Source organism: Lissotriton vulgaris, chromosome 5 (assembly GCF_964263255.1).
Source record: "Lissotriton vulgaris chromosome 5, aLisVul1.2, whole genome shotgun sequence".
Lineage (NCBI taxonomy): Eukaryota > Metazoa > Chordata > Amphibia > Caudata > Salamandridae > Lissotriton > Lissotriton vulgaris.
The window spans coordinates 2,033,307,854-2,033,332,775 of record NC_141693.1 but is presented as its reverse complement, the minus strand read 5'-3'; the positions used below and the strand labels follow the sequence as shown (position 1 = coordinate 2,033,332,775).

The window sequence follows — 24,922 nt, the reverse complement described above, 5'->3', positions numbered from 1 at the left end:
AAATAATTATTTATTACAGACGCTTACTAACACAATATATCCTGCCCGAAGATATAACCACAATACACACAATACTTTGATAATACGACCGGTAAGTAGTACAAAAAGACAGTGGCCTCCCAAAAGAGAACAAACCATATACAAAAACAGTGTAATGCGACTAACGACCAAAGTTGGGAGTGGACCCAGAAGACTTAGAGGTGCTAGGGACCAAGGAACCACCCGAGGTTAGGACCCAAGAACCCCACGAGGCCGCGTGTTAAGTGAATATTTGACAGCGTGCTCAAGCTAAGTCAATGGGAAAGTCGCAGTTGTAATTCTTAGGAACAAGGACCCTTTCCAGAGGACTTGGAAGACATCCAGCAGAAGATGGACGGTTCAAGAGTCACCCCACCCGTGGATACCCAGGAGACTAGGTTACCTGCCTAGGGAAGCTGGGTGCAGAGGTACGAAGTGACGTCGGGAACCACCATAGACCCCAATGAAGGACTTCAAGCAAGATGCTGCTGGTGAAGAAGCTGGGAGAGTCCGGTGGAATCCAAGGGTGGATTCAAGATGAGTTGTACCTGCAAGCAGAGGGAACTGAGTCTAAGTCACTCAGGACCGACCAGGAGTGCCCACCAATGTTGGCTGTTTCACGAGAGTTGACAGTGCCCTTGGCTTTGCAGCTATGTGGACCAGATGATGCTGAGACGACCAGGAATGGGGTACTAGCATTCCCACACCGAATGTCGGTATCCAGGGGTTTGGTGTCTGGCAGGAGCACCAACAGGCCTTGGCAACAGCAATATGTAGAAGACGACGACAGTGTTTGGACCAGCAAGGTCCAAGTAACTCGCCACTTTCAAGCAAGTAAGAATAGACCCCAAACAAGCAGGGCAGCCTACTGGAATCAAAGAAGACCCTTGATGGAGCCTTAAGATCTCTGGAGACTAGAGTTGCCCAGCCGACATGGTGCACAGGGACTCGGTTCCGGCGGTGTCGAGGAGGGATCCTGGCCTCATGCTCGGTCTGAAGACAGTGCCGAGGGATCCTGGCCTCATGCTCGGTCTGAAGACAGTGCCGGTCTCGAGGAGTTGTAGAACGTCACCTGTGTTACCGACCCGGTTGGAGACCAGGATCAGCAATCGTTCAGCTGTGTGGGGGTGCCTTCGGAGGCAGGGAGATTCCTTCGGGTGTCTTTGAATGTCCACAGACCCTGGATGGAACCTGTATGAAGCACGGACACTGACGGTGCTGCGGGCTCGCAGAACAAAGAGATCAGGAGCAGACAGAATGAAGCACGGACACTGACGGTGCTGCGGGCTCGCAGAACAAAGAGATCAGGAGCAGACAGAGTGAAGCACGGACACTGACGGTGCTGCGGGCTTGCAGAACAAAGAGATCAGGAGCAGACAGAATGAAGCACAGACACTGACGGTGCTGCGGGCTTGCAGAACAAAGAGATCAGGAGCAGACAGAATGAAGCACAGACACTGACGGTGCTGCGGGCTCGCAGAACAAAGAGATCAGGAGCAGACAGAGTCTTCCAGGTTGCAGTCTCGCTTCCAAAGGTGAAGTCCAATGCGGTCAGTCTGACGCGGTCTGCATGACTCACTCAATGTCCAGACAGTTGAAGAGGACGCAGAGTTTGATCTGAATCGAATCCCATGATGAACCTAGGGACCCACCCTCAGGTGAAGGTTGGAAACGAATCAGGGTTCCCTCCCAAAGAAGGGGTGGACAGTGGGGAGGATACTCCCATGTCCTTTGTCCACGGCTCCACGCAGTGGTTTGAGCTGGAGTATGCAGTCTGAGTGGTGCCCCCACCCTGTCCCAATACACTAAACCCTGTCTGGGAGGTGATCACACCTCCAAGTGACTGGATACCTATTGTCCTGCCTTCCCCTGCTCGAGATTGGCTCAGCAGCAGGAGGGCAGAATTCTGTCTCAGGACGGCAGCAGCCCTAGCTTGCTGTCCGGTTCTGGAAGACTGCAGGCTGTCCTTTGCTTCGTCTGGTCCTGAGGAAGACCCGCTGTGCCTACTAGTCAATCACGCACTTCTCTGGGTCGAAACTTCGACGTGCTTGTCATAATCCTGACCCTACTCTCTCCGCCCCCCCTGAAATGGAAATTTAAATCCCAAGCGACGTGTAGATTTATGTCCCTAGGGATGGATGTTCTATGAATGACCAGTTTTAACCATCCATACAGCACTGTATATATCTCGTTCACGCTCAGCACTTTCTTCGCACTTTTTTCACCATATCGCTTGCGCCGTTTGAACAATTCATATGTTCATGAACTGTGACAGCCTTCTAATGTTATTTTGACACCGTAAAATGTAAAAGAATATATTGATTTATCCCTCAATACAACTTTAGCTCTATTCATTTGTGGTGTGTTTTTTGTCTTTCCTTCTCTTACCTTGTCAGTGATTATTACTGAAAAGTTTGAGCACTGTTTTCTATTTGTTATTATTCAGTTGACTTAGAATCAATTCTGTACCCGACAGACCCAACATTACCACATTCCTGTCCTGTCTGTGACAGGATGCCTATTGTCCTGCCTTCCCCCGCTCGAGCTTGGCTCAGCAGCAGGAGGGCAGAATCATGTCTCAGGTCGGCAGCAGCCCTTGCTTGCTGTGTGGTTTTGAAAGACTGGTACCCGGAGCACTGAGGGCCTCCCGAGGGAGAGTTACAGTGCATGGAAACCTTGTGAGGGGTATGATATCAACATGTTTGATACCAAACATGACAGGGTTTGTTACAGCCAGTTTAGAGATGGTCATCGTGTCATGATGCCCGGCCACGCCATATATCGTAATGGCTGATTCGCTGCCAGCGAAGGAGTATGGACTCCGAAGGTTGCCGGGGTGTCCTGCTCATGCAGGGGCACCCTTACACTTAAACCACGCACCGGGCCTTTGGGACTGAAAGGCCTACTAGAGGGGTGACTTAGATGTTTTAAGTGGAGTGATGTTAGATATAAGGAAACTTCTATTTTTTGTGCGAGGTGCAAGCACCAGGTCACACAGGCTGCAATCGCAGGCCTGTAGTCAGGGTTTGGAGGGTCCCTTATGGGTGGCACAGTACATGCTGCAGCCCATGGGGGTCCCCTGGTGTACCTATAACCTAAGTACCATTTACTAGGGTACACCAGTAGCCAATCAGGAATGTACCAAGGTACTCACCATGGCCAATTTAGGGAGGAAGCACAGTAACTGGGGTCCTGATTAGCAGGATCCCAGTCAGATAAACACTATGACACAAGCAAAAAGTGGGAGTAAACATGAAAGCAGATCCTCCTTTCCTACACGCATCTACTTGCACATGTCCTTCCAGTACTGCCTAAATAAAGGACATAGGAGATAGTGCAAGGTGGAATCACCTCTAGCCTCAACTTTTGCTCCAGTGCAGGACTTATCAGGCTCTCAGTCAAGACTCGCTGGTAACAAGCAATGAGTAAGAATAAACCTCTGCACTGCTGCGCACCAAACCTCACGGAGGCAGCTTCCAACGGCGCCTCCTGCAAGCTCTCATGCACTCGCCAACACCCTACATCCACCTCTCCTGGACCTACAGCCCCCAGCACCGCAGCTGCTCACAACCACACAAACCAACCCTCACCCACCCAGCACGCCACACTCACCTGTATGCTCCTCAGCACTCTCTCTCTTACCAAATATCCCACAGATATGGGATCTCCTGCCGACCACACCTTCTTGACCTGCTGTTCCGCAAAGAAATATGGCTTAACCCCACCTCTGCATTGGACATCGCTACAGCCAACCCAACTGACGGAGCACCTGGCCCCAACGGACTCCCCCAGGCCTTGTTTAAGTCAGATGAAACGTTGTGGGCAGGTCATCTTGCACCACTGTTCTCACACTGTAGGTTCAACGACGACATCCCGGATTCCTGGAAATGTGCCGTCATTCATCCCATCTATAAAAGCGACAAAAGAACGACCCAAAAAATTATAGAATGATAGCCCTCCTTGACATTGAATCCAAATATGATGCCAGTATCTTACAAGAAGAACTGACAACCTGGGTTGAATCAACACAGCGCCTCCCCTTCAACCAGACTGGCTTCGTAGCCAAGTCAGGCCCAACCAGCGATCTATTGGCATTATCTGTATTGATTGAGAAGGCCGACATCCGTCGCACGCAACTTTATTGCTGCTTTGTTGTCTTTAAGGTGGCTTTTGATCGAGTGCCACGTGGCCGTCTATGGCAAAAATGAGTCTGTTGGGGTATACCCCAGGCCTTTCACAAGCTATCATCCCAACTCCACACACAGACCTGGCTAAGGATAAAGTTGGGGAACCGGTCCCATGTCTCAAAGATCCAGCAGGAAGTGATGTTAAACAAGGCTGCGTCTTAGTGCCTCTCCTTTTTAACCTGTTTATCTCTGATCTATCAACTTTACTCGACAAGGTTAATTCTCATCCGCCCCAACTGGATGGGACCCGCATCAGGAATCTGTTATACGCCGCCGACCTCGTATTATTGAGCCACACAAAGGTTGGCCTGCAGAGGCTTCTTGCCGAACTCCTTCCCCATACAGTTGAAAACGCTCTCGAATTAAACCTGTCAAAAACAAAAATAATTCATTTTAGTAAACAGAAGCAGGGGAATAGCAGGTGGTTTTTCAATAACAAAAGCCTCGACACAGTGCCACACTATAAATATTTGGGCGTTTTTCTTGACTCCAGAGCTTCTCTCTCGAAACAAAAAGACACTATCAAGGCAAAAAGCACTGTGGCTGGAGGTCGCGTCAGCAAAACTCTCAAAACACCTACTAGGACCAAGCCTAGCCCCCCTGCTCAAAGTGATGAAAGCCAAGATCACAAATTCTTTATCATATGGACACGAGATTATGATGGGCTCAACTAACATCTTACTAAACAAATCAACCATCAGAATCTTCAAGCGAGCATGGCGTCTGCCACAGTCTTCATCCCTGGCACAAGTGAGATTAGAACTTGGCCTGTTAGATCACAATGGCGTCGAGGCTGGCACTTTTATCAAGTTCTGCACTAGACTGCGTAATTACCGGGACAACAGTCTTGAGGTTAAACTCTGGAACGAAATATCGACCAGCGCATCTCGCCAAAAAATATCAGCACCACTTGGACCAATCCCTATGGCTCCTCGGAGTCTCGGAATATTGGGGGACAAATCCATCACAACAAGCTTTGAAGAGCGTAATCAAGCGAAGCGTTCGGCTCTGGTCTTTCCACTCTGACAGAGCAAAATTATCCAGAAGGAAGCACATTTGGGCCATTGTCTTCGATTACAAACCAGGGGTTGAGTCATCATACTTATCAAGTATTTATTCACTCTTCTGGAAGGTCAAATTCATGGCCCTAAGGCTAGGCGACTGGCCCTTTTCAAAGTACTTGCCACAATGGCGGCGTCTTAGTCACAAAATCGAATGCAGGGAATGCGGCTACCACTCCGAAAGCTTGGAGCACCTAGGCTGCACATGCCCAGCTCTGTTACATGATAGAAGGACCTTATTGAGAGTGGACTGGATCAAACTAGGCGATCGTACATGCCGTCAGGCCATAATGGCAGCTATGAATCAAGAAAACACAAAACTGAACATTCGCTTCACCAAATTTGTTGCCAGAGCAGCAACAACGCTGGTGAAAGAAAGGGCAGCAATTCCTTTGCCGGCTGGCCGGCCCAGCTAACTCTTTGCAACAAAAACTTTAGCGGCCGCCGGCCCCCATCAGCAAGGCACATAGATCACTGTTTTCAGCACTTTAAAACCAGCTGTTCTCAAAACAACTCCGCGACGGCCATGTTACTTAATGAGCTTGATCCGCAAAAGAAAAATACATAAGCGGACATTTTATCCATTTTTATTGCATTATCATTGCACTAACCAAAGTCCTTTTCTCTCCTTTTTTTAAAAAAATGTGTACACGTATATATGAGTTACATGGTTTTAATATTTTGTTGTGATTTTTGGTAATCAAACAATAAATGTGAAATTGAAAAAAAATTGAAAGCTGGCTACAAGACCGCCAAGCAAGACCGTCTGCACAAGTCCGGAGGCAGTGTCGCCCTCGTATTCAAAGACATTAGTTGCATCACCTCCGCAGATACCCACACCAGCTCCAATGGGCACCTCACATTCAAGCTATGCATCCCAGCCAACACTTCCCTGTGCAGAACCCTAATATACAACCCACCACCTTCCCCAGCAACATCAGGGACTTTGTCGCACCCCTCATCATCAGCTCCATGACTGTCATCCTCCTTGGAGACCTGAACTTTCTTCTGGAGGACTGCCCTTCTAGAGAACCTCAGAAATCTCTGCCTCACTCAGCACATTACCATATTCACCCTCTCCGTTGGGCTCCTGTTAGACCCAATTTCGTCTTCCCATCAAACAGCCAGGTTGTCAAGCCGGCACCTATGACCTGAACATACCATGTCCTCATCAGCTTCAACATCCCCATCCCGCATCACCACCACCAGACCGCCCGGGCTGGCCTTCCGTCGCCTCTGCACACTGGCCTATGCACTCCAGTAGCATACTGACAACCGTCAAGTACTTCAACAGTTAGATCACTGCATGTGACGGCACCCTGGCTCCCGTCGAGTACACCGCAACGACCAGAGGCCGATCACATGTCAGTTGGTACACCGAAGACTTCAGGCGTAGAAAAAACCACTGCAAACAACTGGAGAATGAATCCGGCACTGGCAAAGAGATCTTCAAATCCTTCCTAAGACGCTAACACCCGCAGATCCAGATGGCCAAGCGCATAGCTCTCACAGACTACATCGATGCCATAACAAAGAGCTGCAGAGAAATCTTCGCCACCAATCAAGATTTCAGAGTGCCTCTAGCAACATCACCCACTCACAGACCTCTGCAACAAGCTCTCTGAGTTCTTTTGTTACAAATTCACCTCTATATACAGCATTTTCGACCCTCAACCGCAGCCCATCACTCTCACAACTGGACTCACCATCACAGCCGGAGAACGAAACCTGAACTAATGGCCTGGCAAAATCGCTGGCGAAACCGCCTTTAACATGAAGTCCATTCACTCGAGAGCTCCTACCCAACCAACCACCTTATATGTCCAAAACATGGCCGTTCCCATCTGCATCATTATTCATCCCAAAGTAAATGTAGTTAACAGCAATGCCCATAAACAATTAATGTTAACAAAAATAGAGACCATCCCTTGTAGGAAGCTGCCTTTTTATGTAGTTGGGCACACCATGCAAACCGTTCATACGACCCTTATTGGTTTTCAGGGCTTAAATGAATAATTCCAGTTGCTCTATTCGTGGTAGTGTTGACTAGCTGTTTAGGCTTATCCGAGGGTAGTATTAGAGTCCTTAAATGAGACGCACCCTCAACTCAAGGTTCATCCTAGAGCCTCGCCCGCGTCAACACATGCATGATCCTTCTAGCTAACGTCATCCGTGCACAGAACGTCAACACCCTCTCCTACGCCGACAACAATCAAATCATTCTCTCCCTGTCAGAAAAGGCCCCAACTCAAGAAACAAGTTCACAGCCTTCATAGTAGAAGTACTGCTGCCTGAAACTCAATACCAATAAGACAGAAGTAGTGATTTTCAGCAAGACCACTTCATCATGCGACTCCAACTGGTTGCCGACCTAACACCAGCAAGTTGGACTACGGGGACACCCTCTATGCCGGTATCACCAAGCAACTCATCAGAATACTGCAACCCGTCCAGAACTCAGCAGCCAGACTCATCCTCAGCCCCCCACGCGGAACTGACTCTGCACCTTGGGTCTCCACTGGCTTTCAATACATGAATGCACTCATTTGAATCTTCTCACTCACATGTGTAAGGCACTACACAACTTAGGCCCCACCTACCTAAACAGTTGCATCTCCCTCCACAGACCACCTAGACACCTTCGCTCTGCAGGACTCCTACTCACACACATCCCACACATACACAGAATTGCGGACGCTCTCTTACATCCCACCTAAAGCGTGAATGACCTCCCACTTCACATGAGAGCATCTTCTTCTCGTCTTGAAGTTCAAGAAGGCATTGGCTGGACTAGGCACAACACATGCGAAGTGTCAGGATACACTCGCGGACGAGAGTACGCTTCACAAATACACATACCATAACCCAGAGAGCCGGGGGATTGGGAAGCGGATGAGTCGAGGTTACGGGGGAGGTACCACACCAACACGCAAGCCAGCTAGGTCTTCACTGGGTCTGACAGCAGAATCTGAAAGAAACAGGTTAGTATTAGATTCCTTACCTTAGAATATCCCCAGGCGTCAGACTGGCTCCGGAAACGTTTGCGTAGCAGTACCCCTGCGCGTTGGTAGGCGTCGTCTGCGGCTCCGCGTCCGCCGTCAGCATCGTTGGCGCTGGGATGACATCGCCGGAGTACTTAGACGCCGCCCTCGCGCGCTGACGTCAGTTCTTCTTTTCTCCACGCCAGCAAGCGCTGATCCGGAAAAAGTGGTACTCTTAGTCATTTTTTTACTTAACTTTTTCGATAATTTTTGATCAATTTTCGAAGTCGAACGACTCCGACGGTGCCTGTAGGGATGCCCAGTTTCAAACCCTGCGTCGACTGCAACCGACTGATGTCGGTTACCGACCCCCATCACCGGTGTCTACATTGCCTGGGGCCCGACCTCGATGACAAGTCGTGTCCCGACTGCCGGGCCTTGACGTCGAAGCCTAGGCGGGAGCGGTCTTGAAAGCGCCTCGAGCTCCGGCAGTCGGCCTGCGCCGTTTTAGGTCCTGGTCCGAAAGGAGGTCGAGGGACTGGTCGCGGGCCCGAAGTCATCACCGCTCAGAGAGTCAACACCACGGTTCAGACGCCGGAGCGGCGCTGCTCGACGCCGCATTCGACGCCGATAGGAGACTTTTACTTCTATGATCCGGCCCCATCATTTGACCCTGAGTACCAGGAGATGGGTGGCGAGGCGGATTGGCAGTGAGTGCCAGTCTTATCAGGACTGAGCAGGTGAGCTAGGGGATACCAGTGGTCTGGACACTTCGCCAGACACTGGTTTTTTCTCCCCTCCTACCTTGGCTACGGAGGAGGGGGCTGCCTATAGTGTCGTGTTGACACGGGCGGCCAAGGCCTTGGCTCTTGAGCTCCCCGTTGCGGCCGTGAGGACTAACCTCCTCACTGAGGTCCTTAAACCGCAAGCAAGCTCTTCGGAGCCTCTGTTGCTGTTTAATGAGGCCTTGTCTGACGTTCTTGTGGGCACTTGGTCCAGGCCCGCTACAGGTTCCTCTGTGGATAGGAACGTTGCCAGACGCCACCACCTGGCTCCGGGCAACCCTTGCTTCCTGTCCACCCACCCCACTCCCAAGAGCCTGGTCATACAGGCCTCTAATTCCCAGACCGCATTCCCGACAGCTCCCCTGACCAGGAATCCAAGAGGTACGAACAGTATGGTAAGAAGATGTTCTCCTCACTGAGTTTGGGGTTGCGGTCACTTAAAACCGCGCGCCTCTTGGGCCGTTATTCCCACTCTCTGTGGGACATGGTCGCGGACGTGCTGCCACAATGTCTGGAGGAGGCCCGGACTAAACTCGCCCAAGCCCTTGCGGAGGGTCGAGATGCGGCACGGTATTCCATCCGATGTGGGCTGGATACAACGGACTCGCTAGGCAGAGCGATGGCAACGACGGTGGCGATTCGTCGCCACGCCTGGCTGAGGTCCGCCAACTTTTCGGCTGATGGTCAAAACACCCTTATGGACATGCCGTTTGGTGGCCGTCGCCTCTTTGGCGACAAGGCAGACAGTGCGCTTGAGCGCTTTAAGGACTCCAGGGCTACGGCCAAGTCCTTGGGCCTGTCAGCCCGCACCGGCAAACAGCTGCCTTTCGCTCCTTTCGTGGCCAAGGAAGGGGCGTCCCCACATGTCCTGCCAGCCACGGGCCACAGACTAACATCCAGTGCGGTGGCGGACGTGGTAACCGCTGTGGCGGTGCCCGGGTACAACAGAGAGGCCAGTCCACATCTACCCCCTCAGCATCCGCCTCAAAGCCCTCCTAGCCCGATCTTTCAGGCCCACAGGACGCCAGTGTGGGGCAGGGTTTGCCATCACCTCCTTCACTGGCGCACCATCACTTCGGACAGGTGGGTGCTGCAGATCGTCCGAAGGGGCTACTCCCTCCCCTTCGAGGCGACCCCTCCAGCCATGCCACCGCAGTACCATTGCGTGTCGGGGGATCACTTGAATCTTCTGCGAGAGGACGTTACGACCCTCTTGGCCAAGGGGGCCATCGAGCATGTTCCTGGGCCAGAAGTAGGGTGTGGTTGTTACTCCCACTACTTTCTGGTTCCCAAGAAGGGTAAAGGGGGCCTACGCCCTATCTTGGACCTGCGGAACGTCAACGGCTTCCTCAGGAAGAAGTTCAAGATGCTGTCACTGGCTCAGGTCTTAGCTTCCCTGGACCCAGGAGACTGGATGGTAGCGTTGGACTTGCAGGACGCTTATTTTCACATCCCCGTCCTGCCGGCCCATCGGCACTACCTGCGGTTCACGGTAGGCCACGAGCACTTTCAGTTTACCGTGCTCCCCTTCGGCCTTCCCAGCGCCCCACGGGTGTTCATGAAAGTGATGGCGGTGGTCGTAGCTCATCTACGCAGGTTAGGGGTTTCAGTCTTCCCCTACCTCGACAACTGGTTGTTGAAGGCGGGCTCCCCCTAGACAGTCGTCAGCCACCTCCTGACTACGGCCGACCTCCTGCACCTGCTGGGGTTCTCCTAGTCGCACATGCGTCCCTCTCAGAAGCTCCTCTTCATCGGAGCGGTTCAAGACTCGGCGCAGTTTCGGGTTTATCCTCCCGAACAGCGGGTTTGGGATATTCAGGCTCTGATTCCGATCTTTCAGCCGTTATCCCGAGTCTTGGTCAGGTTGACGCTGCGGGTTCTGGGGCTGATGGCCTCCTGCATCCTTCTGGTGCATCACGCCAGGTGGCGGATGCGGGCTCTGCAGTGGGACCTGAAGTTTCAGTGGGCCCAGCATCAGGGCAACTTGTCCGACCATGTCTTGATCTCGGAGGGCACTGCAAGACAGTTGCAGTGGTGGCTCACGGACCGCGATTGTGTCAGCGGCTGATCCCTCTCCCTACCCCAACCAGAGCACGTAGTTGTGACTGACGCGTCCCTCCAGGGCTGGGAAGGCCACATGGGAGAGGCAGAGATCAGAGGCCTCTGGTCTCCGGCGGAGTCCCGGCTCCATATCAACCTTCTGAAGCTGCGTGCGATCCGGCTTGCACTGAAAGCATTCCTCCCCTCTGTCCGGGGGAGTGTAGTGTAGGTGTTCACGGACAACACCACCGCCATGTGGTACTGCAACAAACAGGGCGGGGTGGGGTCGTGGACCCTATGCCAGGAGGCTCTGCGCCTCTGGCAGTGGCTGGAACATCAGGGCGTGACCCTGGTGGTTCAACACCTGGCAGGTTCCCTGAACGCCAGGGCGGACAAACTCATCCGTCGGTGCATGATGGATCACGAATGGCGTCTGAACTCGGACGTGGCGCAAGGCCTCTTTCAGCAGTGGGGAGAGCCTTGGTTAGATCTATTCACCACAGAAGAGAACACGCAATGTCATCAGTTCTGCGCGTTGGAATTTCCAAGGCGGCACTCGCTCTGAGACGCTTTTCCTCGCGAGTGGAGCTGCGGTCTGTTGTACGCCTTTCCGCCTATACCACTTCTGCCCAGAGTGCTGAAGAAGATCAAGCGCGACCGAACCCTAGTCATCCTTGTGGCTCCGGACTGGGCACGAAGATACTGGTATCCCGAGCTACTCAGCATGTCTTGTCGATCTCCCGATTCGTCTGCCTCTTCAGGAGGACCTTCTGTCGCAGCAGCAGGGGACGGTCCTCCACCCGAACCTGCCCAGTCTCCACCTACATTCGTGCAGATTGAGCGGCGACAGTTGAGGCCATTTGACTTGCCTCCTGAAGTCTGTAATGTGATTCTGGCAGCCAGGCGCCCCTCCACAAAGTCGGTATACGCCTGCCGGTGGAACAGATTTGTGGCATGGTGCACAGCAAAGGCTGTGGATCCCCTTTCTTCTTTCTCTTGCCCAGCAGGGCTCTGCTCTGGGCACTCTAAAGGGCTACCTCTCTGCCATTTCCGCCTTCTTAAGGCTCCCTGATCAGCCCTCTTTGTTCAAGTCCCCAGTTGTAAATAGGTTTTTGAAGGACATCACTCATATGTTTCCTCCTTATCCTTTCGTGAGGCCTCAGTGGGACTTGAAGCTTGTTCTGACTTATCTGATGTGCACTCCTTCAAGCCACTTCATAACTGTCCTCTTGGTCCTCTAATTCTCAAGACTGCATTCCTGGTTGCCATCTCCTCTGCCAGGAGAGTGAGAGAGCTCCAGGCTCTTTCCTCTAAACCTCCTTTCCTTTCTGTCCATCTGGACAAAGTTGTGTTGCGGACGCGACCCTCTTTCCTGCCCAAGGTAGTCACAGCCTTCCACATCGGGCAGTCCATCACCTTGCCCACCTTCTTTCCGCCTCCCTCGAAAGAGGAAGAGAGGCTCCACTGTCTGAACCCAAAACGTGCGCTCTCATACTATCTGGATCGCACACGTCAGTTCCGGGTGGATGACCAACTCTTTGTTGGTTACGCAGGCGCTAAGAAAGGTCGGGCGGTGCTCAAACGATGTTCTACTAGATACAGTTTTTTGGGATTTTTAACCCCGTCCCACAGTAACAGACTCATCACAAATATACATAACCAGTTTTTTTACAGCGTGTCAGATGGTAACAGTGTCACAGAGGTCAGTTTCGAGATGGACACATGATCAAACGGACAGAATACATGGGGTATCATCAGCGGCCCTATAAAGTAGTGTAGAATTATATTCAACTAGTTAAACTCAAAACACTCATTTTCCCTCCCTCCCCTAATCCCACCCTAACCCTCTCCTGGCCAATCCTACTCCAGCTACCACAGTGATTACAAAGAATTAACAATGAAAACACCCTCCCAGAGGGTACAATGAGCAAGATAATGGCACAATGTCTCTAGTGAATGGGGAATAAGTACTGACAGTAGCCGGGCCCCTTCTAATTACTGAGACGCTGTGGTGTGTGGGGGAGATAAGTCCAGTGCCTCCAACTTGAGTCTCATAGCCTCCCACTCTAAGGAAATGTGTTGTTTTCTCTGCCCTCTCTCCTCCTCACTCCGAAGGGCTGCGCCCTCTTCCCTCCCAAACTGGAGCATGTCTGACTGCCAAACAGCCACCGTTGGACACCGAGACGACTTCCATCTCATGTTGAGCGCCCTGATCGCCAATATGAGCACTAGGTCAAGAAACTTCAACCGCACCTTCTGGACCTTCGAGCGTCTACGGAGGCCCATAAGGCAGGTCAGGGCCTCGTCCGGGACTGGCAGTTGTGTTATTGTTACTAAGGAGCACCCCCCCCCCCCCCCAGTAATCCCGCAGGCGAGGGCAAGACCACAGCATGTGAATGAAGTCCGCTTTGTCTCCCCGACAATGGGGGCAACAATGGGGAGCATCTGGGAACATGCGGTGTATCTTATGTGGAGTGAGGTACGATCTATGGAGAATCATTGCCTGTATGAATTTGAGCCTCGCATTACAGGACACTTTTTTGGGGTGCTCCAACATGCGTTTCCCTGCTTGGTCTGTAATCTCCATCCCTGAGTCCTCTACCCAACGTGCTCTAAGGGACGTGAGTGTGATTGCCGCATGTGCCCGTATCCCAGTGTAGAGCCAGCGCACCAGATGCCCACCCGGTCCCATATAATATAGAAGATGTAAAGAAAAAAGTTCCACAGCGGATCTTGCAGCCAGCACCTCTATTTTCCGATGTCCCTCTAATGTCCAATTTATTGTTGTGCTGATAACCTCCAGGACCTGCTGCGGTTTGGTCCTACTGGAAATCCAGACAAAGACTTTAGAAACAGAATGGAGGCAGCACCAAGGATGAAGTAGACCAGGACCACGTAGTATCAAAAATAAATTCAAGGGTGTTATCAGATCTTGAAGCGACGGAATGACGTCAATGAAATCGTTTGATCAAAACAGTACGGATGCCTATATCAAAATTCCGATATTCGGATAATGTTTTAAACACGTCAAGGGTTTATAAGTAAAAAACACAATTTATTCAAGAAGGTGATGTTCCAAAGATTAATGTAAAGTTTTTTGGCATCCAAAGACAAGCACATGTGCAGACCATAATAAGCTGCCACCACAAATGCTAAAAGCGTCCTGTTAGTGCGGTGTCCCCATGACGGATTCGATCGACTAACAGGACGCTTTTAGCATTTGTGGTGGCAGCTTATTATGGTCTGCGCATGTGCTTGTCTTTGGATGCCAAAAAACTTTACATTAATCTTTGGAACATCACCTTCTTGGATAAATTGTGTTTTTTACTTATAAACCCTTGACGTGTTTAAAACATTATCCGGATATCGGAATTTTGATATAGGCATCCGTACTGTTTTGATCAAACGATTTCATTGACGTCATTCCGTCGCTTCAAGATCTGATAACACCCTTGAATTTATTTTTGATACTACGTGGTCCTGGTCTACTTTATCCTTGGTGCTGCCTCCATTCTGTTTCTATAATATAGAAGATGTACCAAGGTGTGTTGTGGCGGTTCGATCTGCTGCGGGCCCACATGGTTCTGATATAATGCGCCACAGTAGCGTGTAAAAGGTACAGGCGTGGTGGCGCCCCGGTAGCTTGCGTGAAAGCGTCATGATCTAGCATCGTGCCATCCCCAAAGAAGCCCCCTATCTCTTCAATACCGCTGTCCGTCCAGGCCTGAATTCTAGTCCGTGTGAGTCCCCCCTGTGGTGTGGGGATGCCGAGCAGAGGGATATCTGCAGTATTTGGGGTAGTCGCAGACGTGTACGAAAGGACTTTCCTCCAGCAGAGCAAAGCAGTCCGCAACAGCGGAGTGCAATCGTGGGGATCTTACCCTTTGGTAATAGAAGAGTCTGGAGTTCCCCTTGATCCAGACTTTGCGGCGTGAATCCAATCTCATTCAAATGATGTCCCGCAGTCCAGTAGGATAACCACTGGAGATTGCTGGCATAATTGTATCCCCGGAAGTCAGGAACTCCTAGACCGCCGTTCTGAGACTCCAGCTGTAGCTTCCGGAGACTTATCCGCCTCCGGCCGCCCCCAAATGAGAGTAGTCAGTATGGTGGTAAGTGAGTTAAAAATGGATTGTGGGAGGATCACGGGCAGATTCACAAAGTAATACACTAGGCGAGGAAACATCACCATTTTAGAGATAGCGATCTGTCCCATTACTGACAGGGGTAAGGAGGACCAGGACCCCACACTTGCACGGAGTCCCGCTATGGCCCGCATAATATTGATCCTCTGGTGCCCTGCATACCTGTATACCAAGATATTTAAAGGTGGCAGGAGCTACTGGCTGGGTACAAGTACCAAATAGCAAGCAGGATATGTGTTGCGTTTCCTGGAAGAAGTAACCATTAGATTTCTCGGGGTTAATGGCCAGTCCTGACAATCGTTCAAAGACAGCAAATATACCCGGGAGAGGGGCATTATCAGCCGTTAGATCTCGTAAATATAGGAGTATATTATCAATGTAGATGGATATAAGATGATGTACCCTGCCGTTGCAAATGCCCAACTGGTCTGCCGATCCTCACACGTACAATAGGGGGGGGGGGGGGGGCATATCAGACATTGCCCACCCCCACAGCCACTCCATCACTTCAGACCTATAGGCCCTGAAGATTATCCAAGCTGGTTCTGGCTTCACTTTCTGGACTCCATCCTCACATTCCTCCTGCTCTCCCCCAGGCGTTGGCCGACCTCAGCAGAGTATTTGCTAAAGAAGTGTTAATGTTGCTGCCAAGGGACCTTTCGAGCTGGTATTTGAGGTGAATTAAGAAGGGGCTGCTACTCCTGCAGGCTGAGGCTGACCTAAGACCTCAGATATCTGAACTGATTCGCCAAGAAAAAGAGGTTCATGATGGTGACCCTTGCATAGTCATGAGCCCAGGATATGTGGAAGTAAATCAGTCATGAGCCCACGGTGCGTGGAAGTAAATCAGTCCTGAGCCCACGGTGCTTGGAAGTAAATCAGTCATGAGCCCACGGTGAGTGGAAGAAAATCAGTCATGAGCCAACAGTGTATGGAAGTAAATCAGTCCTGAGCCCACGGTGCGTGGAAGTAAATCAGTCATGAGCCCACGGTGCGTAAAAGTAAATCAGTCATGAGCCCACGGTGAGTGGAAGAAAATCAGTCATGAGCCAACAGTGTATGGAAGTAAATCAGTCATGAGCCCACGTGCGTGGAACTAAAGCAGTCATGAGCCCACGGTGCGTGGTATGTGGAAGTAAATAAGTCCTGAATCCACGGTGCGTGGAAGTAAATCAGTCATGAGCCCACGGTATGTGGTGTGTGCAAGTAAATCAGTCTTGAGCCCACGGTATGAGGAAGTAAATCAGTCCTGAGCCCATGGTGTGTGGAAGTAGATCAGTCATGAGCCCACGGTGTGTGGAAGTAAATCAATCATGAGCCCACGGTATGTGGAAGTAAATCAGTCCTGAGCCCACGGTATGTGGAAGTAAATCAGTCATGAGCCCACGGTATGTGAAAGTAAATCAGTCCTGAGCCCATGGTGTGTGGAAGTAGATCAATCATGAGCCCATGGTGTGTGGAAGTAAATCAATCATGAGCCCACGGTATGTGGAAGTAAATCAGTCCTGAGCCCACGGTATGTGGAAGTAAATCAGTCATGAGCCCACGGTATGTGGTGTGTGCAAGTAAATCAGTCTTGAGCCCACGGTATGAGGAAGTAAATCAGTCCTGAGCCCATGGTGTGTGGAAGTAGATCAGTCATGAGCCCACGGTGCGTGGAAGTAAATCTGTCATGAGCCCAAGGTGTGTGGCAGTAAATCAGTCATGAGCCCACAGTGTGTGGAAGTAAATCAATCATGAACCCACGGTGTGTGGCAGTAAATCAGGTATGAGTCCACGGTGTGTAGAAGTAAATCAGTCATGAGCCCACGGTGTGTGGAAGTAAATCAGTCCTGAGCCCACGGTATGTGGAAGTAAATCAGTCTTGAGCCCACGGTATGTGGAAGTAAATCAGTCATGAGCCCACGGTGCGTGGAAGTAAATCAGTCTTGAGCCCATGGTGTGTGGTGTGTGGAAGTAAATCAGTCATGAGCCCATGGTGTGTGGAAGTAAATCAGTCATGAGCCCACGGTATGTGGAAGTAAATCAGTCCTGAGCCCAGGGTATGTGGAAGTTAATCAGTCATGAGCCCACGGTATGTGGTGTGTGCAAGTAAATCAGTCTTGAGCCCACGGTATGAGGAAGTAAATCAGTCCTGAGCCCATGGTGTGTGGAAGTAGATCAGTCATGAGCCCACGGTGCGTGGAAGTAAATCTGTCATGAGCCCAAGGTGTGTGGCAGTAAATCAGTCATGAGCCCACGGTGCGTGGAAGTAAATCAATCATGAACCCACAGTGTGTGGCAGTAAATCAGTCATGAGTCCACGGTGTGTAGAAGTAAATCAGTCATGAGCCCACGGTGTGTGGAAGTAAATCAGTCCTGAGCCCACGGTATGTGGAAGTAAATCAGTGATGAGCCCACGGTGCGTGGAAGTAAATCAATCATTTATTTATTAATACAATTTTTTTTATTTATTAATACAATTTATAGAGTGCATACATATGCCCGCGGGCGTCTTGGCGCTATGAATACCAGATAGGTTTTTTCTGAGGGTGGCAGAGTCTGAAAGAGGAACCCATTACTGGTTAAACAATCATGAACCCACGGTGTGTGGTGTGTGGAAGTAAATCAGTCATGAGTCCACGGTGTGTAGAAGTAAATCAGTCATGAGCCCACGGTGTGTGGTGTGTGGAAGTAGGTCAGTCATGAGCCCACGGTGTGTGGAAGTAAATCAGTCATGAGCCCACGGTGCGTGGAACTAAATCAGTTATGAGCCCACGGTGCGTGGAAGTAAATCAGTCATGAGCCCACGGTGTGTGGTGTGTGGAAGTAAGTCAGTCATGAGCCCACGGTGTGTGGAAGTAAATCAGTCATGAGCCCACGGTGTGTGGTGTGTGGAAGTAAGTCAGTCATGAGCCCACGGTGTGTGGAAGTAAGTCAGTCATGAGCCCACGGTGTGTGGAAGTAAATCAGTCATGAGCCCACGGTGCGTGGAACTAAATCAGTTATGAGCCCACGGTGCTTGGAAGTAAATCAGTCATGAGTCCACGGTGCGTGGTGAAGTACCGAAAAATATTTACCACCACCCAATTAGAGTTATACTTACAACCAATCCCATTCCCATTACCAATAATCAGTCAGTTGGCAGTGTAGAAGGTCCAATCGTTTATTATAACAAACAAACTCTGCCAGAGGAGCTCCTTGCGACCTAACCCCACGAGGTCCGCCAAGAAGACTGCTGGCACATTGTCAGAACATCAAATATATACTGTTAGATTTTCGAAACCGTTGCCTAAGATGGAAAAATACAAGTTGGTACAGGTTGGTGCAGAGGGAAAGACCATGTATGGGAGACAAAGCGCTCTTGGTTTAGCTCATCCTAGATTAGCAAGGTCATACGGGTGACTCCCTCCTGCTAACTTTGAGAGAGTCCGCCCCGCACCCCTCCCGGAATGTGCCTATCGGGCCTCCTCCTTCTACCTATAACCTTGACACGCCTAACGAGCAGAGACAGCAGTTTTTGCAACAGTTGGGCTATTTCTCAGGGGAAGGACTTCGGTGCAAAAATTGAATAAGGTCTGCTAATGTAGGGCTTCGAGCGAGGCCACAAAATAGCGTCGGTCAAGTCAAGCAAGTGTAAAACGTGCAAAGCCGTGTATGTTAGAACCCTAAGTTACTGCAATTCGGGTGTATGCTAGTGTTTGCGTACTTGCGGTAAGTAATCTAGATACATCGTGCTAATTCTTAAACATCGATTATATGCTTCACATAACCGGAAATCAATTCCGGTTCCTCAGTGGAAGTACATCAGTCATGAGCCCATGGAACATCGCAGTAAATCAGTCATGAGCCCACGATGTGTGGAAGTAAATTAGTCATGTCCCCACAGTGTGCAGTGTGTGGAAGTAAATCAGTCATGAGCCAACAGTGTGTGGAAGTAAATCAGTCATGAGCCCATGGTGCGTGGAAGTAAATCAGTCTTGAGCCCACGGTGCGTGGAAGTAAATCAGTCTTGAGCCCACGGTGTGTGGAAGTAAATCAGTCATGAGCCCACGGTGTGTGGAAGTAAATCAGTCTTGAGCCCACAGTGTGTGGAAGTAAATCAATCATGAGCCCACGGTGCGTGGAACTAAATCAGTCATATGCCCATGGTGCATGGTATGTGGAAGTAAATCAGTCATGAGCCCACGGTACATGGAAGTAAATCAATCTTGAGCCCACAGTGTGTGGACGTAAATCAATCATGAGCCCACGGTGTGTGGAAGTAAATCAGTCATGAGCCCACAGTGCGTGGCAGTAAATCAGTCATGAGCCCACGGTGCTTGGAAGTAAATCAGTCATGAGCCCATGGAACATGACAGTAAATCAGTCATGAGCCCACGATGTGTGGAAGTAAATCAGTCTTGAGCCAATGGTGTGTAGAAGTAAATCAGTCTTGAGCCCACGGTGTGTGGAAGTAAATCAGTCATGAGCCCACGGTGTGTAGAAGTAAATCAGTCTTGAGCCCACAGTGTGTGGTGTGTGGAAGTAAATCAGTCATGAGCCCACGGTGCGTGGAAGTAAATCAGTCTTGAACTCACGCTGTGTGGTGTGTGGAAGTAAATCAGTCTTGAGCCCACGGTATGCGGAAGTAAATCAATCTTGAGCCCACGGTGCATGGAAGTAAGTGAGTCTTGAGCCCACAGTATGTGGAAGTAAATCAGTCATGCGCCCACGGTGCGTGGCAGTGAATCAGTCAAGAGCCCACGATGCGTGGCAGTAAATCAGTCCTGATCCCACGGTGCGTGGAAGTAAATCTGTCATGAGCCCAGGGTGTGTGGCAGTAAATCAGTCATGAGCCCACGGTGTGTAGAAGTAAATCAGTCATGAGCCCACATTGTGTGGAAGTAAATCAGTCCTGACCCCACAGTGTGTGGCAGTAAATCCGTCCTGAGCCGGCGGTGCGTGGTACTAAATCAGTCCTGAGCCCACGGTGCGTGGCAGTAAATCCATCCTGAGCCCACAGTGCGTGGAAGTAAATCAGTCCTGAGCTCACGGTGTGTGGCAGTAAATCCGTCCTGAGCCGATGGTCCGTGGAAGTAAATCAGTCATGAGCCCACGGTGTGTGGATGTAAATCAGTCATGAGCCCACGGTGTGTGGTGTGTGGAAGTAAATCAGTCATGAGCCCACATGCGTGGAACTAAATCAGTAATGAGCCCACGGTGCGTGTAAGTAAATCAGTCATGAGCCCAGTGTGCCTGGCAGTAAATCAGTCATGAGCCCATGGAACATGGCAGTAAATCAGTCATGAGCCTACGATGTGTGGAAGTAAATTAGTGATGACCCCACAGTGTGCGGTGTGTGGAAGTAAATCAGTCATGAGCCCACGTGCGCGGAACTAAATCAGTCATGAGCCCACGGTGCGTGGTATGTGGAAGTAAATCAGGCATGAGCCCACGTTGCATGGAAGTAAATCCGTCTTGAGCCCACAGTGTGTGGAAGTAAATCAGTCATGAGCCCACGGTGTGTGGAAGTAAATCAGTCATGAGCCCACAGTGCGTGGAAGTAAATCAGTCCTGAGCCCACGGTGTGTGGCAGTAAATCCGTCCTGACCCGACGGTGCGTGGAAGTAAATCTGTCATGAGCCCAGGATATGTGGAAGTAAATCAGTCCTGAGTCTACGGTGCGTGGAAGTAAATCAGTCATGAGCCCACGGTGTGTGGATGTAAATTAGTCATGAGCCCACGGTGTGTGGTGTGTGGAAGTAAATCAGTCATGAGCCCACGGTGTGTGAAAGTAAATCAATCATGAGCCCATGGTGTGTGAAAGTAAATCAATCATGAGCCGACGGTGCGTGGAAGTAAATCAGTCCTGAGCCCAGGATATGTGGAAGTAAATCAGTCCTGAGTCTACGGTGCGTGGAAGTAAATCAGTCATGAGCCCACGGTGTGTGGTGTGTGGAAGTAAATCAGTCATGAGCCCACGGTGTGTGAAAGTAAATCAATCATGAGCCCACGGTGTGTGGAACTAAATCAGTCATGAGCCCCCGGTGCATGGGATTAAATCAGTCTTAAGCCCACAGTGTGTGGAAGTAAATCAATCATGAGCCCACAGTGCGTGGCAGTAAATCAGTCATGAGCCCACGGTGCGTGTAAGTAAATCAGTCATGAGCCCACAGTGCCTGGCAGTAAATCAGTCATGAGCCCATGGTGCGTGGAAATAAATAATTCATGAGCCCATGGAACATGGCAGTAAATCAGTCATGAGCCCACGATGTGTGGAAGTAAATTAGTCATGACACCACAGTGTGCGGTGTGTGGAAGTAAATCAGTCATGAGCCCACGTGCGTGGAACTAAATCAGTCATGAGCCCACGGTGTGTGGAAATATATCAGTCTTGAGCCCACAGTGTGTGGAAGTAAATCAGTCATGACCCCACAGTGTGCGTTGTGTGGAAGTAAATCAGTCATGAGCCCACGTGCGTGAAACTAAATCAGTCCTGAGCCCACGGTGCGTGGTATGTGGAAGTAAATTAGTCATGAGCCCACGTTGCATGGAAGTAAATCAGTCTTGAGCCCATGGTGTGTGGAAGTAAATCAGTCATGAGCCCACGTGCGTGGAACTAAAGCAGTCATGAGCCCACAGTGCGTGGTATGTGAAAGTAAATCAGTCATGAGCCCACGGTGCGCGGAAGTAAATCAGTCTTGAGCCCATGGTGTGTGGAAGTAAATCAGTCATGAGCCCACGGTATGTGGTGTGTGCAAGTAAATCAGTCATGAGCCCACGGTATGTGGAAGTAAATCAGTCATGAGCCCACGGTATGTGGAAGTAAATCAGTCTTGAGCCCACGGTGCGTGGAAGTAAATCAGTCATGAGCCCACGGCATGTGGAAGTAAATCAGTCAGGACAATTTCTATGTTACTTCTTCATTAAGTTCTTATTCCTTCTATATTTCTTTGTGCGAGGGTCCCAGATGTATAGTGTGTGGAAGTAAATCAGTCCTGAGCCCACGGTGCGTGGAAGTAAATCAGTCATGAGTCCACGGTGCGTGGAAGTAAATCAGTCATGAGCTCACGGTGCGTGGAAGTAAATCAGTCCTGAGCCCACGGTATGTGGAAGTAAATCAGTCCTGAGCCCACGGTATGTGGAAGTAAATCAGTCCTGAGCCCACGGTGCGTGGAAGTAAATCAGTCATGAGCCCACGGTGCGTGGAAGTAAATCAGTCATGAGCCCACGGTGCGTGGAAGTAAATCAGTCATGAGCCCACAGTGCGTGGCAGTAAATCAGTCCTGAGCCCACAGTGCGTGGAAGTAAATCAGTCCTGAGCCCACGGTGTGTGGTAAGAGAACTTTCTTATGATCTTGTATTTGGTTGGACAGCACTCTGAAAGCCAGTAGAATGTGTTAGGAAGCCACTTATGAGCTAACACTGTGTGACAAGGGAGCGCCTTATAAGTCAGCAGTGCGGCAGGACAGCCCCTCATGAGCCAGCGGAATGTCGTCGAATAGCTGGCCTTCATCATCCAGTGGAGTGTGAAGGGCAGGCTGTGCTCAAACCAGAGGTATTTTGTAGCACATCCCCTCATGAGCCTGAGGTTTGTGAAGGGCAGGCTGTGCACAAACCAGAGGTGTGTCGCAGCGCAACCCCTCATGAAACCGCGGTGTGTGAAGGGCAGGTTGTGCACAAACCAGAGGTGTGTCGCAGCACAGCTCTTTCATGAGCCAGCGGTGTGTGATGGGCAGGTTGTGCACAAACCAGAGGTGTGTCGCAGCACAGCTCTCTCATGAGCCAGCGGTGTGTGATGGGCAGGTTGTGCACAAACCAGAGGTGTGTCGCAGCACAGCTCTCTCATGAGCCAGCAGTGTGATCATTTTGTGCTAATTGGTTTGAAGGAATTCCCTCCGCACTGAGTTTTAATCTGCGTTTTGGGACATTTAATTAGTCCACCATGAGGCAGTTTCATCCTGCTCGTCACGTGCACTTTGCACTCTTCTTACCCTACCCATACCAAGATCTCAAAGGGCCATCACCCCTTCTAGAAACACTCTCCCAAGTGTCCTCCCATCTCCTGCTTTTTGCACATAGAAGGGAGCTGTAGCCCACGCCATAGAATTGACAGTCACAGTGGGAGGAGAGGGCAGCAGCATGTGATAAGGCGATCCTATCATGAGCCAATTTTTTGTAGTAGCTTAACCCTCTCAGGTGTATGTGGTAGGACATGAGCCAGAGGTGTGTGTGGTAGGACGTGAGCCAGAGGTGTGCGTGGTAGGACATGAGCCAGAGGTGTGTGTGGTAGGACATGAGCCAAAGGTGTGTGTGGTAGGACATGAGCCAGAGGTGTGTGTGGTAGGACATGAGCCAGAGGTGTGAGTGGTAGGACATGAGCCAGAGGTGTGTATGGTAGGACATGAGCCAGAGGTTTGTGTGGTAGGACATGAGCCAGAGGTGTGTGTGGTAGGACATGAGCCAGAGGTGTTTGTGGTAGGACATGAACCAGAGGTGTGTGTGTTGTAGGACATGAGCCGGAGCTGTGTGTGGTAGGACATGAGCCAGAGGTGTGTGTAGTAGGACATGAGCCAGAGGTGTGTGTGGTAGGACATGAGCCAGAGGTGTCTGTGGTAGGACATGAGCCAGAGGTGTATGTGGTAGGACATGAGCCAGAGGTTTAAGTGGTAGTACATGAGCCAGAGGTGTGTGTGGTATGATATGAGCCAGAGATGTAAGTGGTAGGACATGAGCCAGAGGTGTGTGTGGTAGGGCATGAGCCAGAGGTGTGTGTGGTAGGACATGAGCCAGAGGTGTGTGTGGTAGGACAGCCCCTCATGAGCAAGTCCTGTGTGATAGGGCATCTTCTCATGGTGTTTAAGAGGCCAGTCTCTCGTGCGTCAGAGGTGGGTGGAAGGCAGAGGTGTGTGTAAAGGGAGCCCTTTGTGTGCCGGAATGATGTTAGGGATGTCTTCTATTTATCCAGTAGTGTGTGATAGGACCGCCCCTCATGGGCCTGTAGTATGTGGTAAGGTAGCCTCATGTGCAAGGGCTATGCGTAGGACAGTCTCTTATGAACTGGTGGTGTGTGGATGGGGGTAGCCTCATGAGCCAGCATTGTGTGATAGAGAGGCCTCTCATGAGCCAGAGGTGTGTGGAGAGCCACCCCCTCATACGTCAGTGATGTATGTGCTAGGACAGTGCCTCGTGAGTCAGAGATATGTGGAAAGGTGCCTTCATGAGCCTATGATGTTTCTAGGGTCGTCCTCTCCTGAGCTAGAGCCGCGTGGGAGGACAAGCCCTCGTGAGCCAGGGTTGTGCTGTAGGAGAGCCTTCTTATGGTCAAGTCTGCTAGTTCCTCTGAAGCCCCAGGTATCCATCCCACTGTCTCCCCTCTTTTTCCACCAAGGTTTCGTCGCACAAGCGTGGCCCAGACTGGGGCTTGGTGCAGATGCCCCCCTTCCTATGAATATCCTCCTTGCAGCCATCCCTGTCTTGTGTTTTCTAACAGGCGTCCCCGAAGAGCCAGATCACCACCTGTCGAGCCCAGAAGAAGTGTTTCATTCGGGGCATTCTCGCAACTCCAGCTATGCCAGTCAGCACTCCAGAGTATCCGGTGAGTAAGGATGTGTTTCTTGGCTCCCTCCCCTGCTTCTGGCCTGTCCTTTCACTCTTGGGCCTCCTACTATCCTTAACCCTCCGATGCCACGACGCTGCTCCTGACCATCATTTGTCTCAGCAACTCACCCCATCCTGTAATAC

The 24,922-nt window shown here is 50.7% G+C and overlaps 1 protein-coding gene across 1 annotated transcript in view; it reads left to right on the top strand.

Moving 5' to 3' along the window:
* The window catches only part of EEIG1 (estrogen-induced osteoclastogenesis regulator 1), a 327,766-nt gene that overhangs the window by 237,940 nt on the left and 64,904 nt on the right, over positions 1-24,922 (top strand). The window contains exon 8 of the mRNA XM_086924949.1: positions 24,672-24,776. Within this exon, the coding sequence (XP_086781075.1) occupies positions 24,672-24,776 (105 nt within the window). The remainder of the gene's footprint in view (positions 1-24,671; positions 24,777-24,922) is intronic.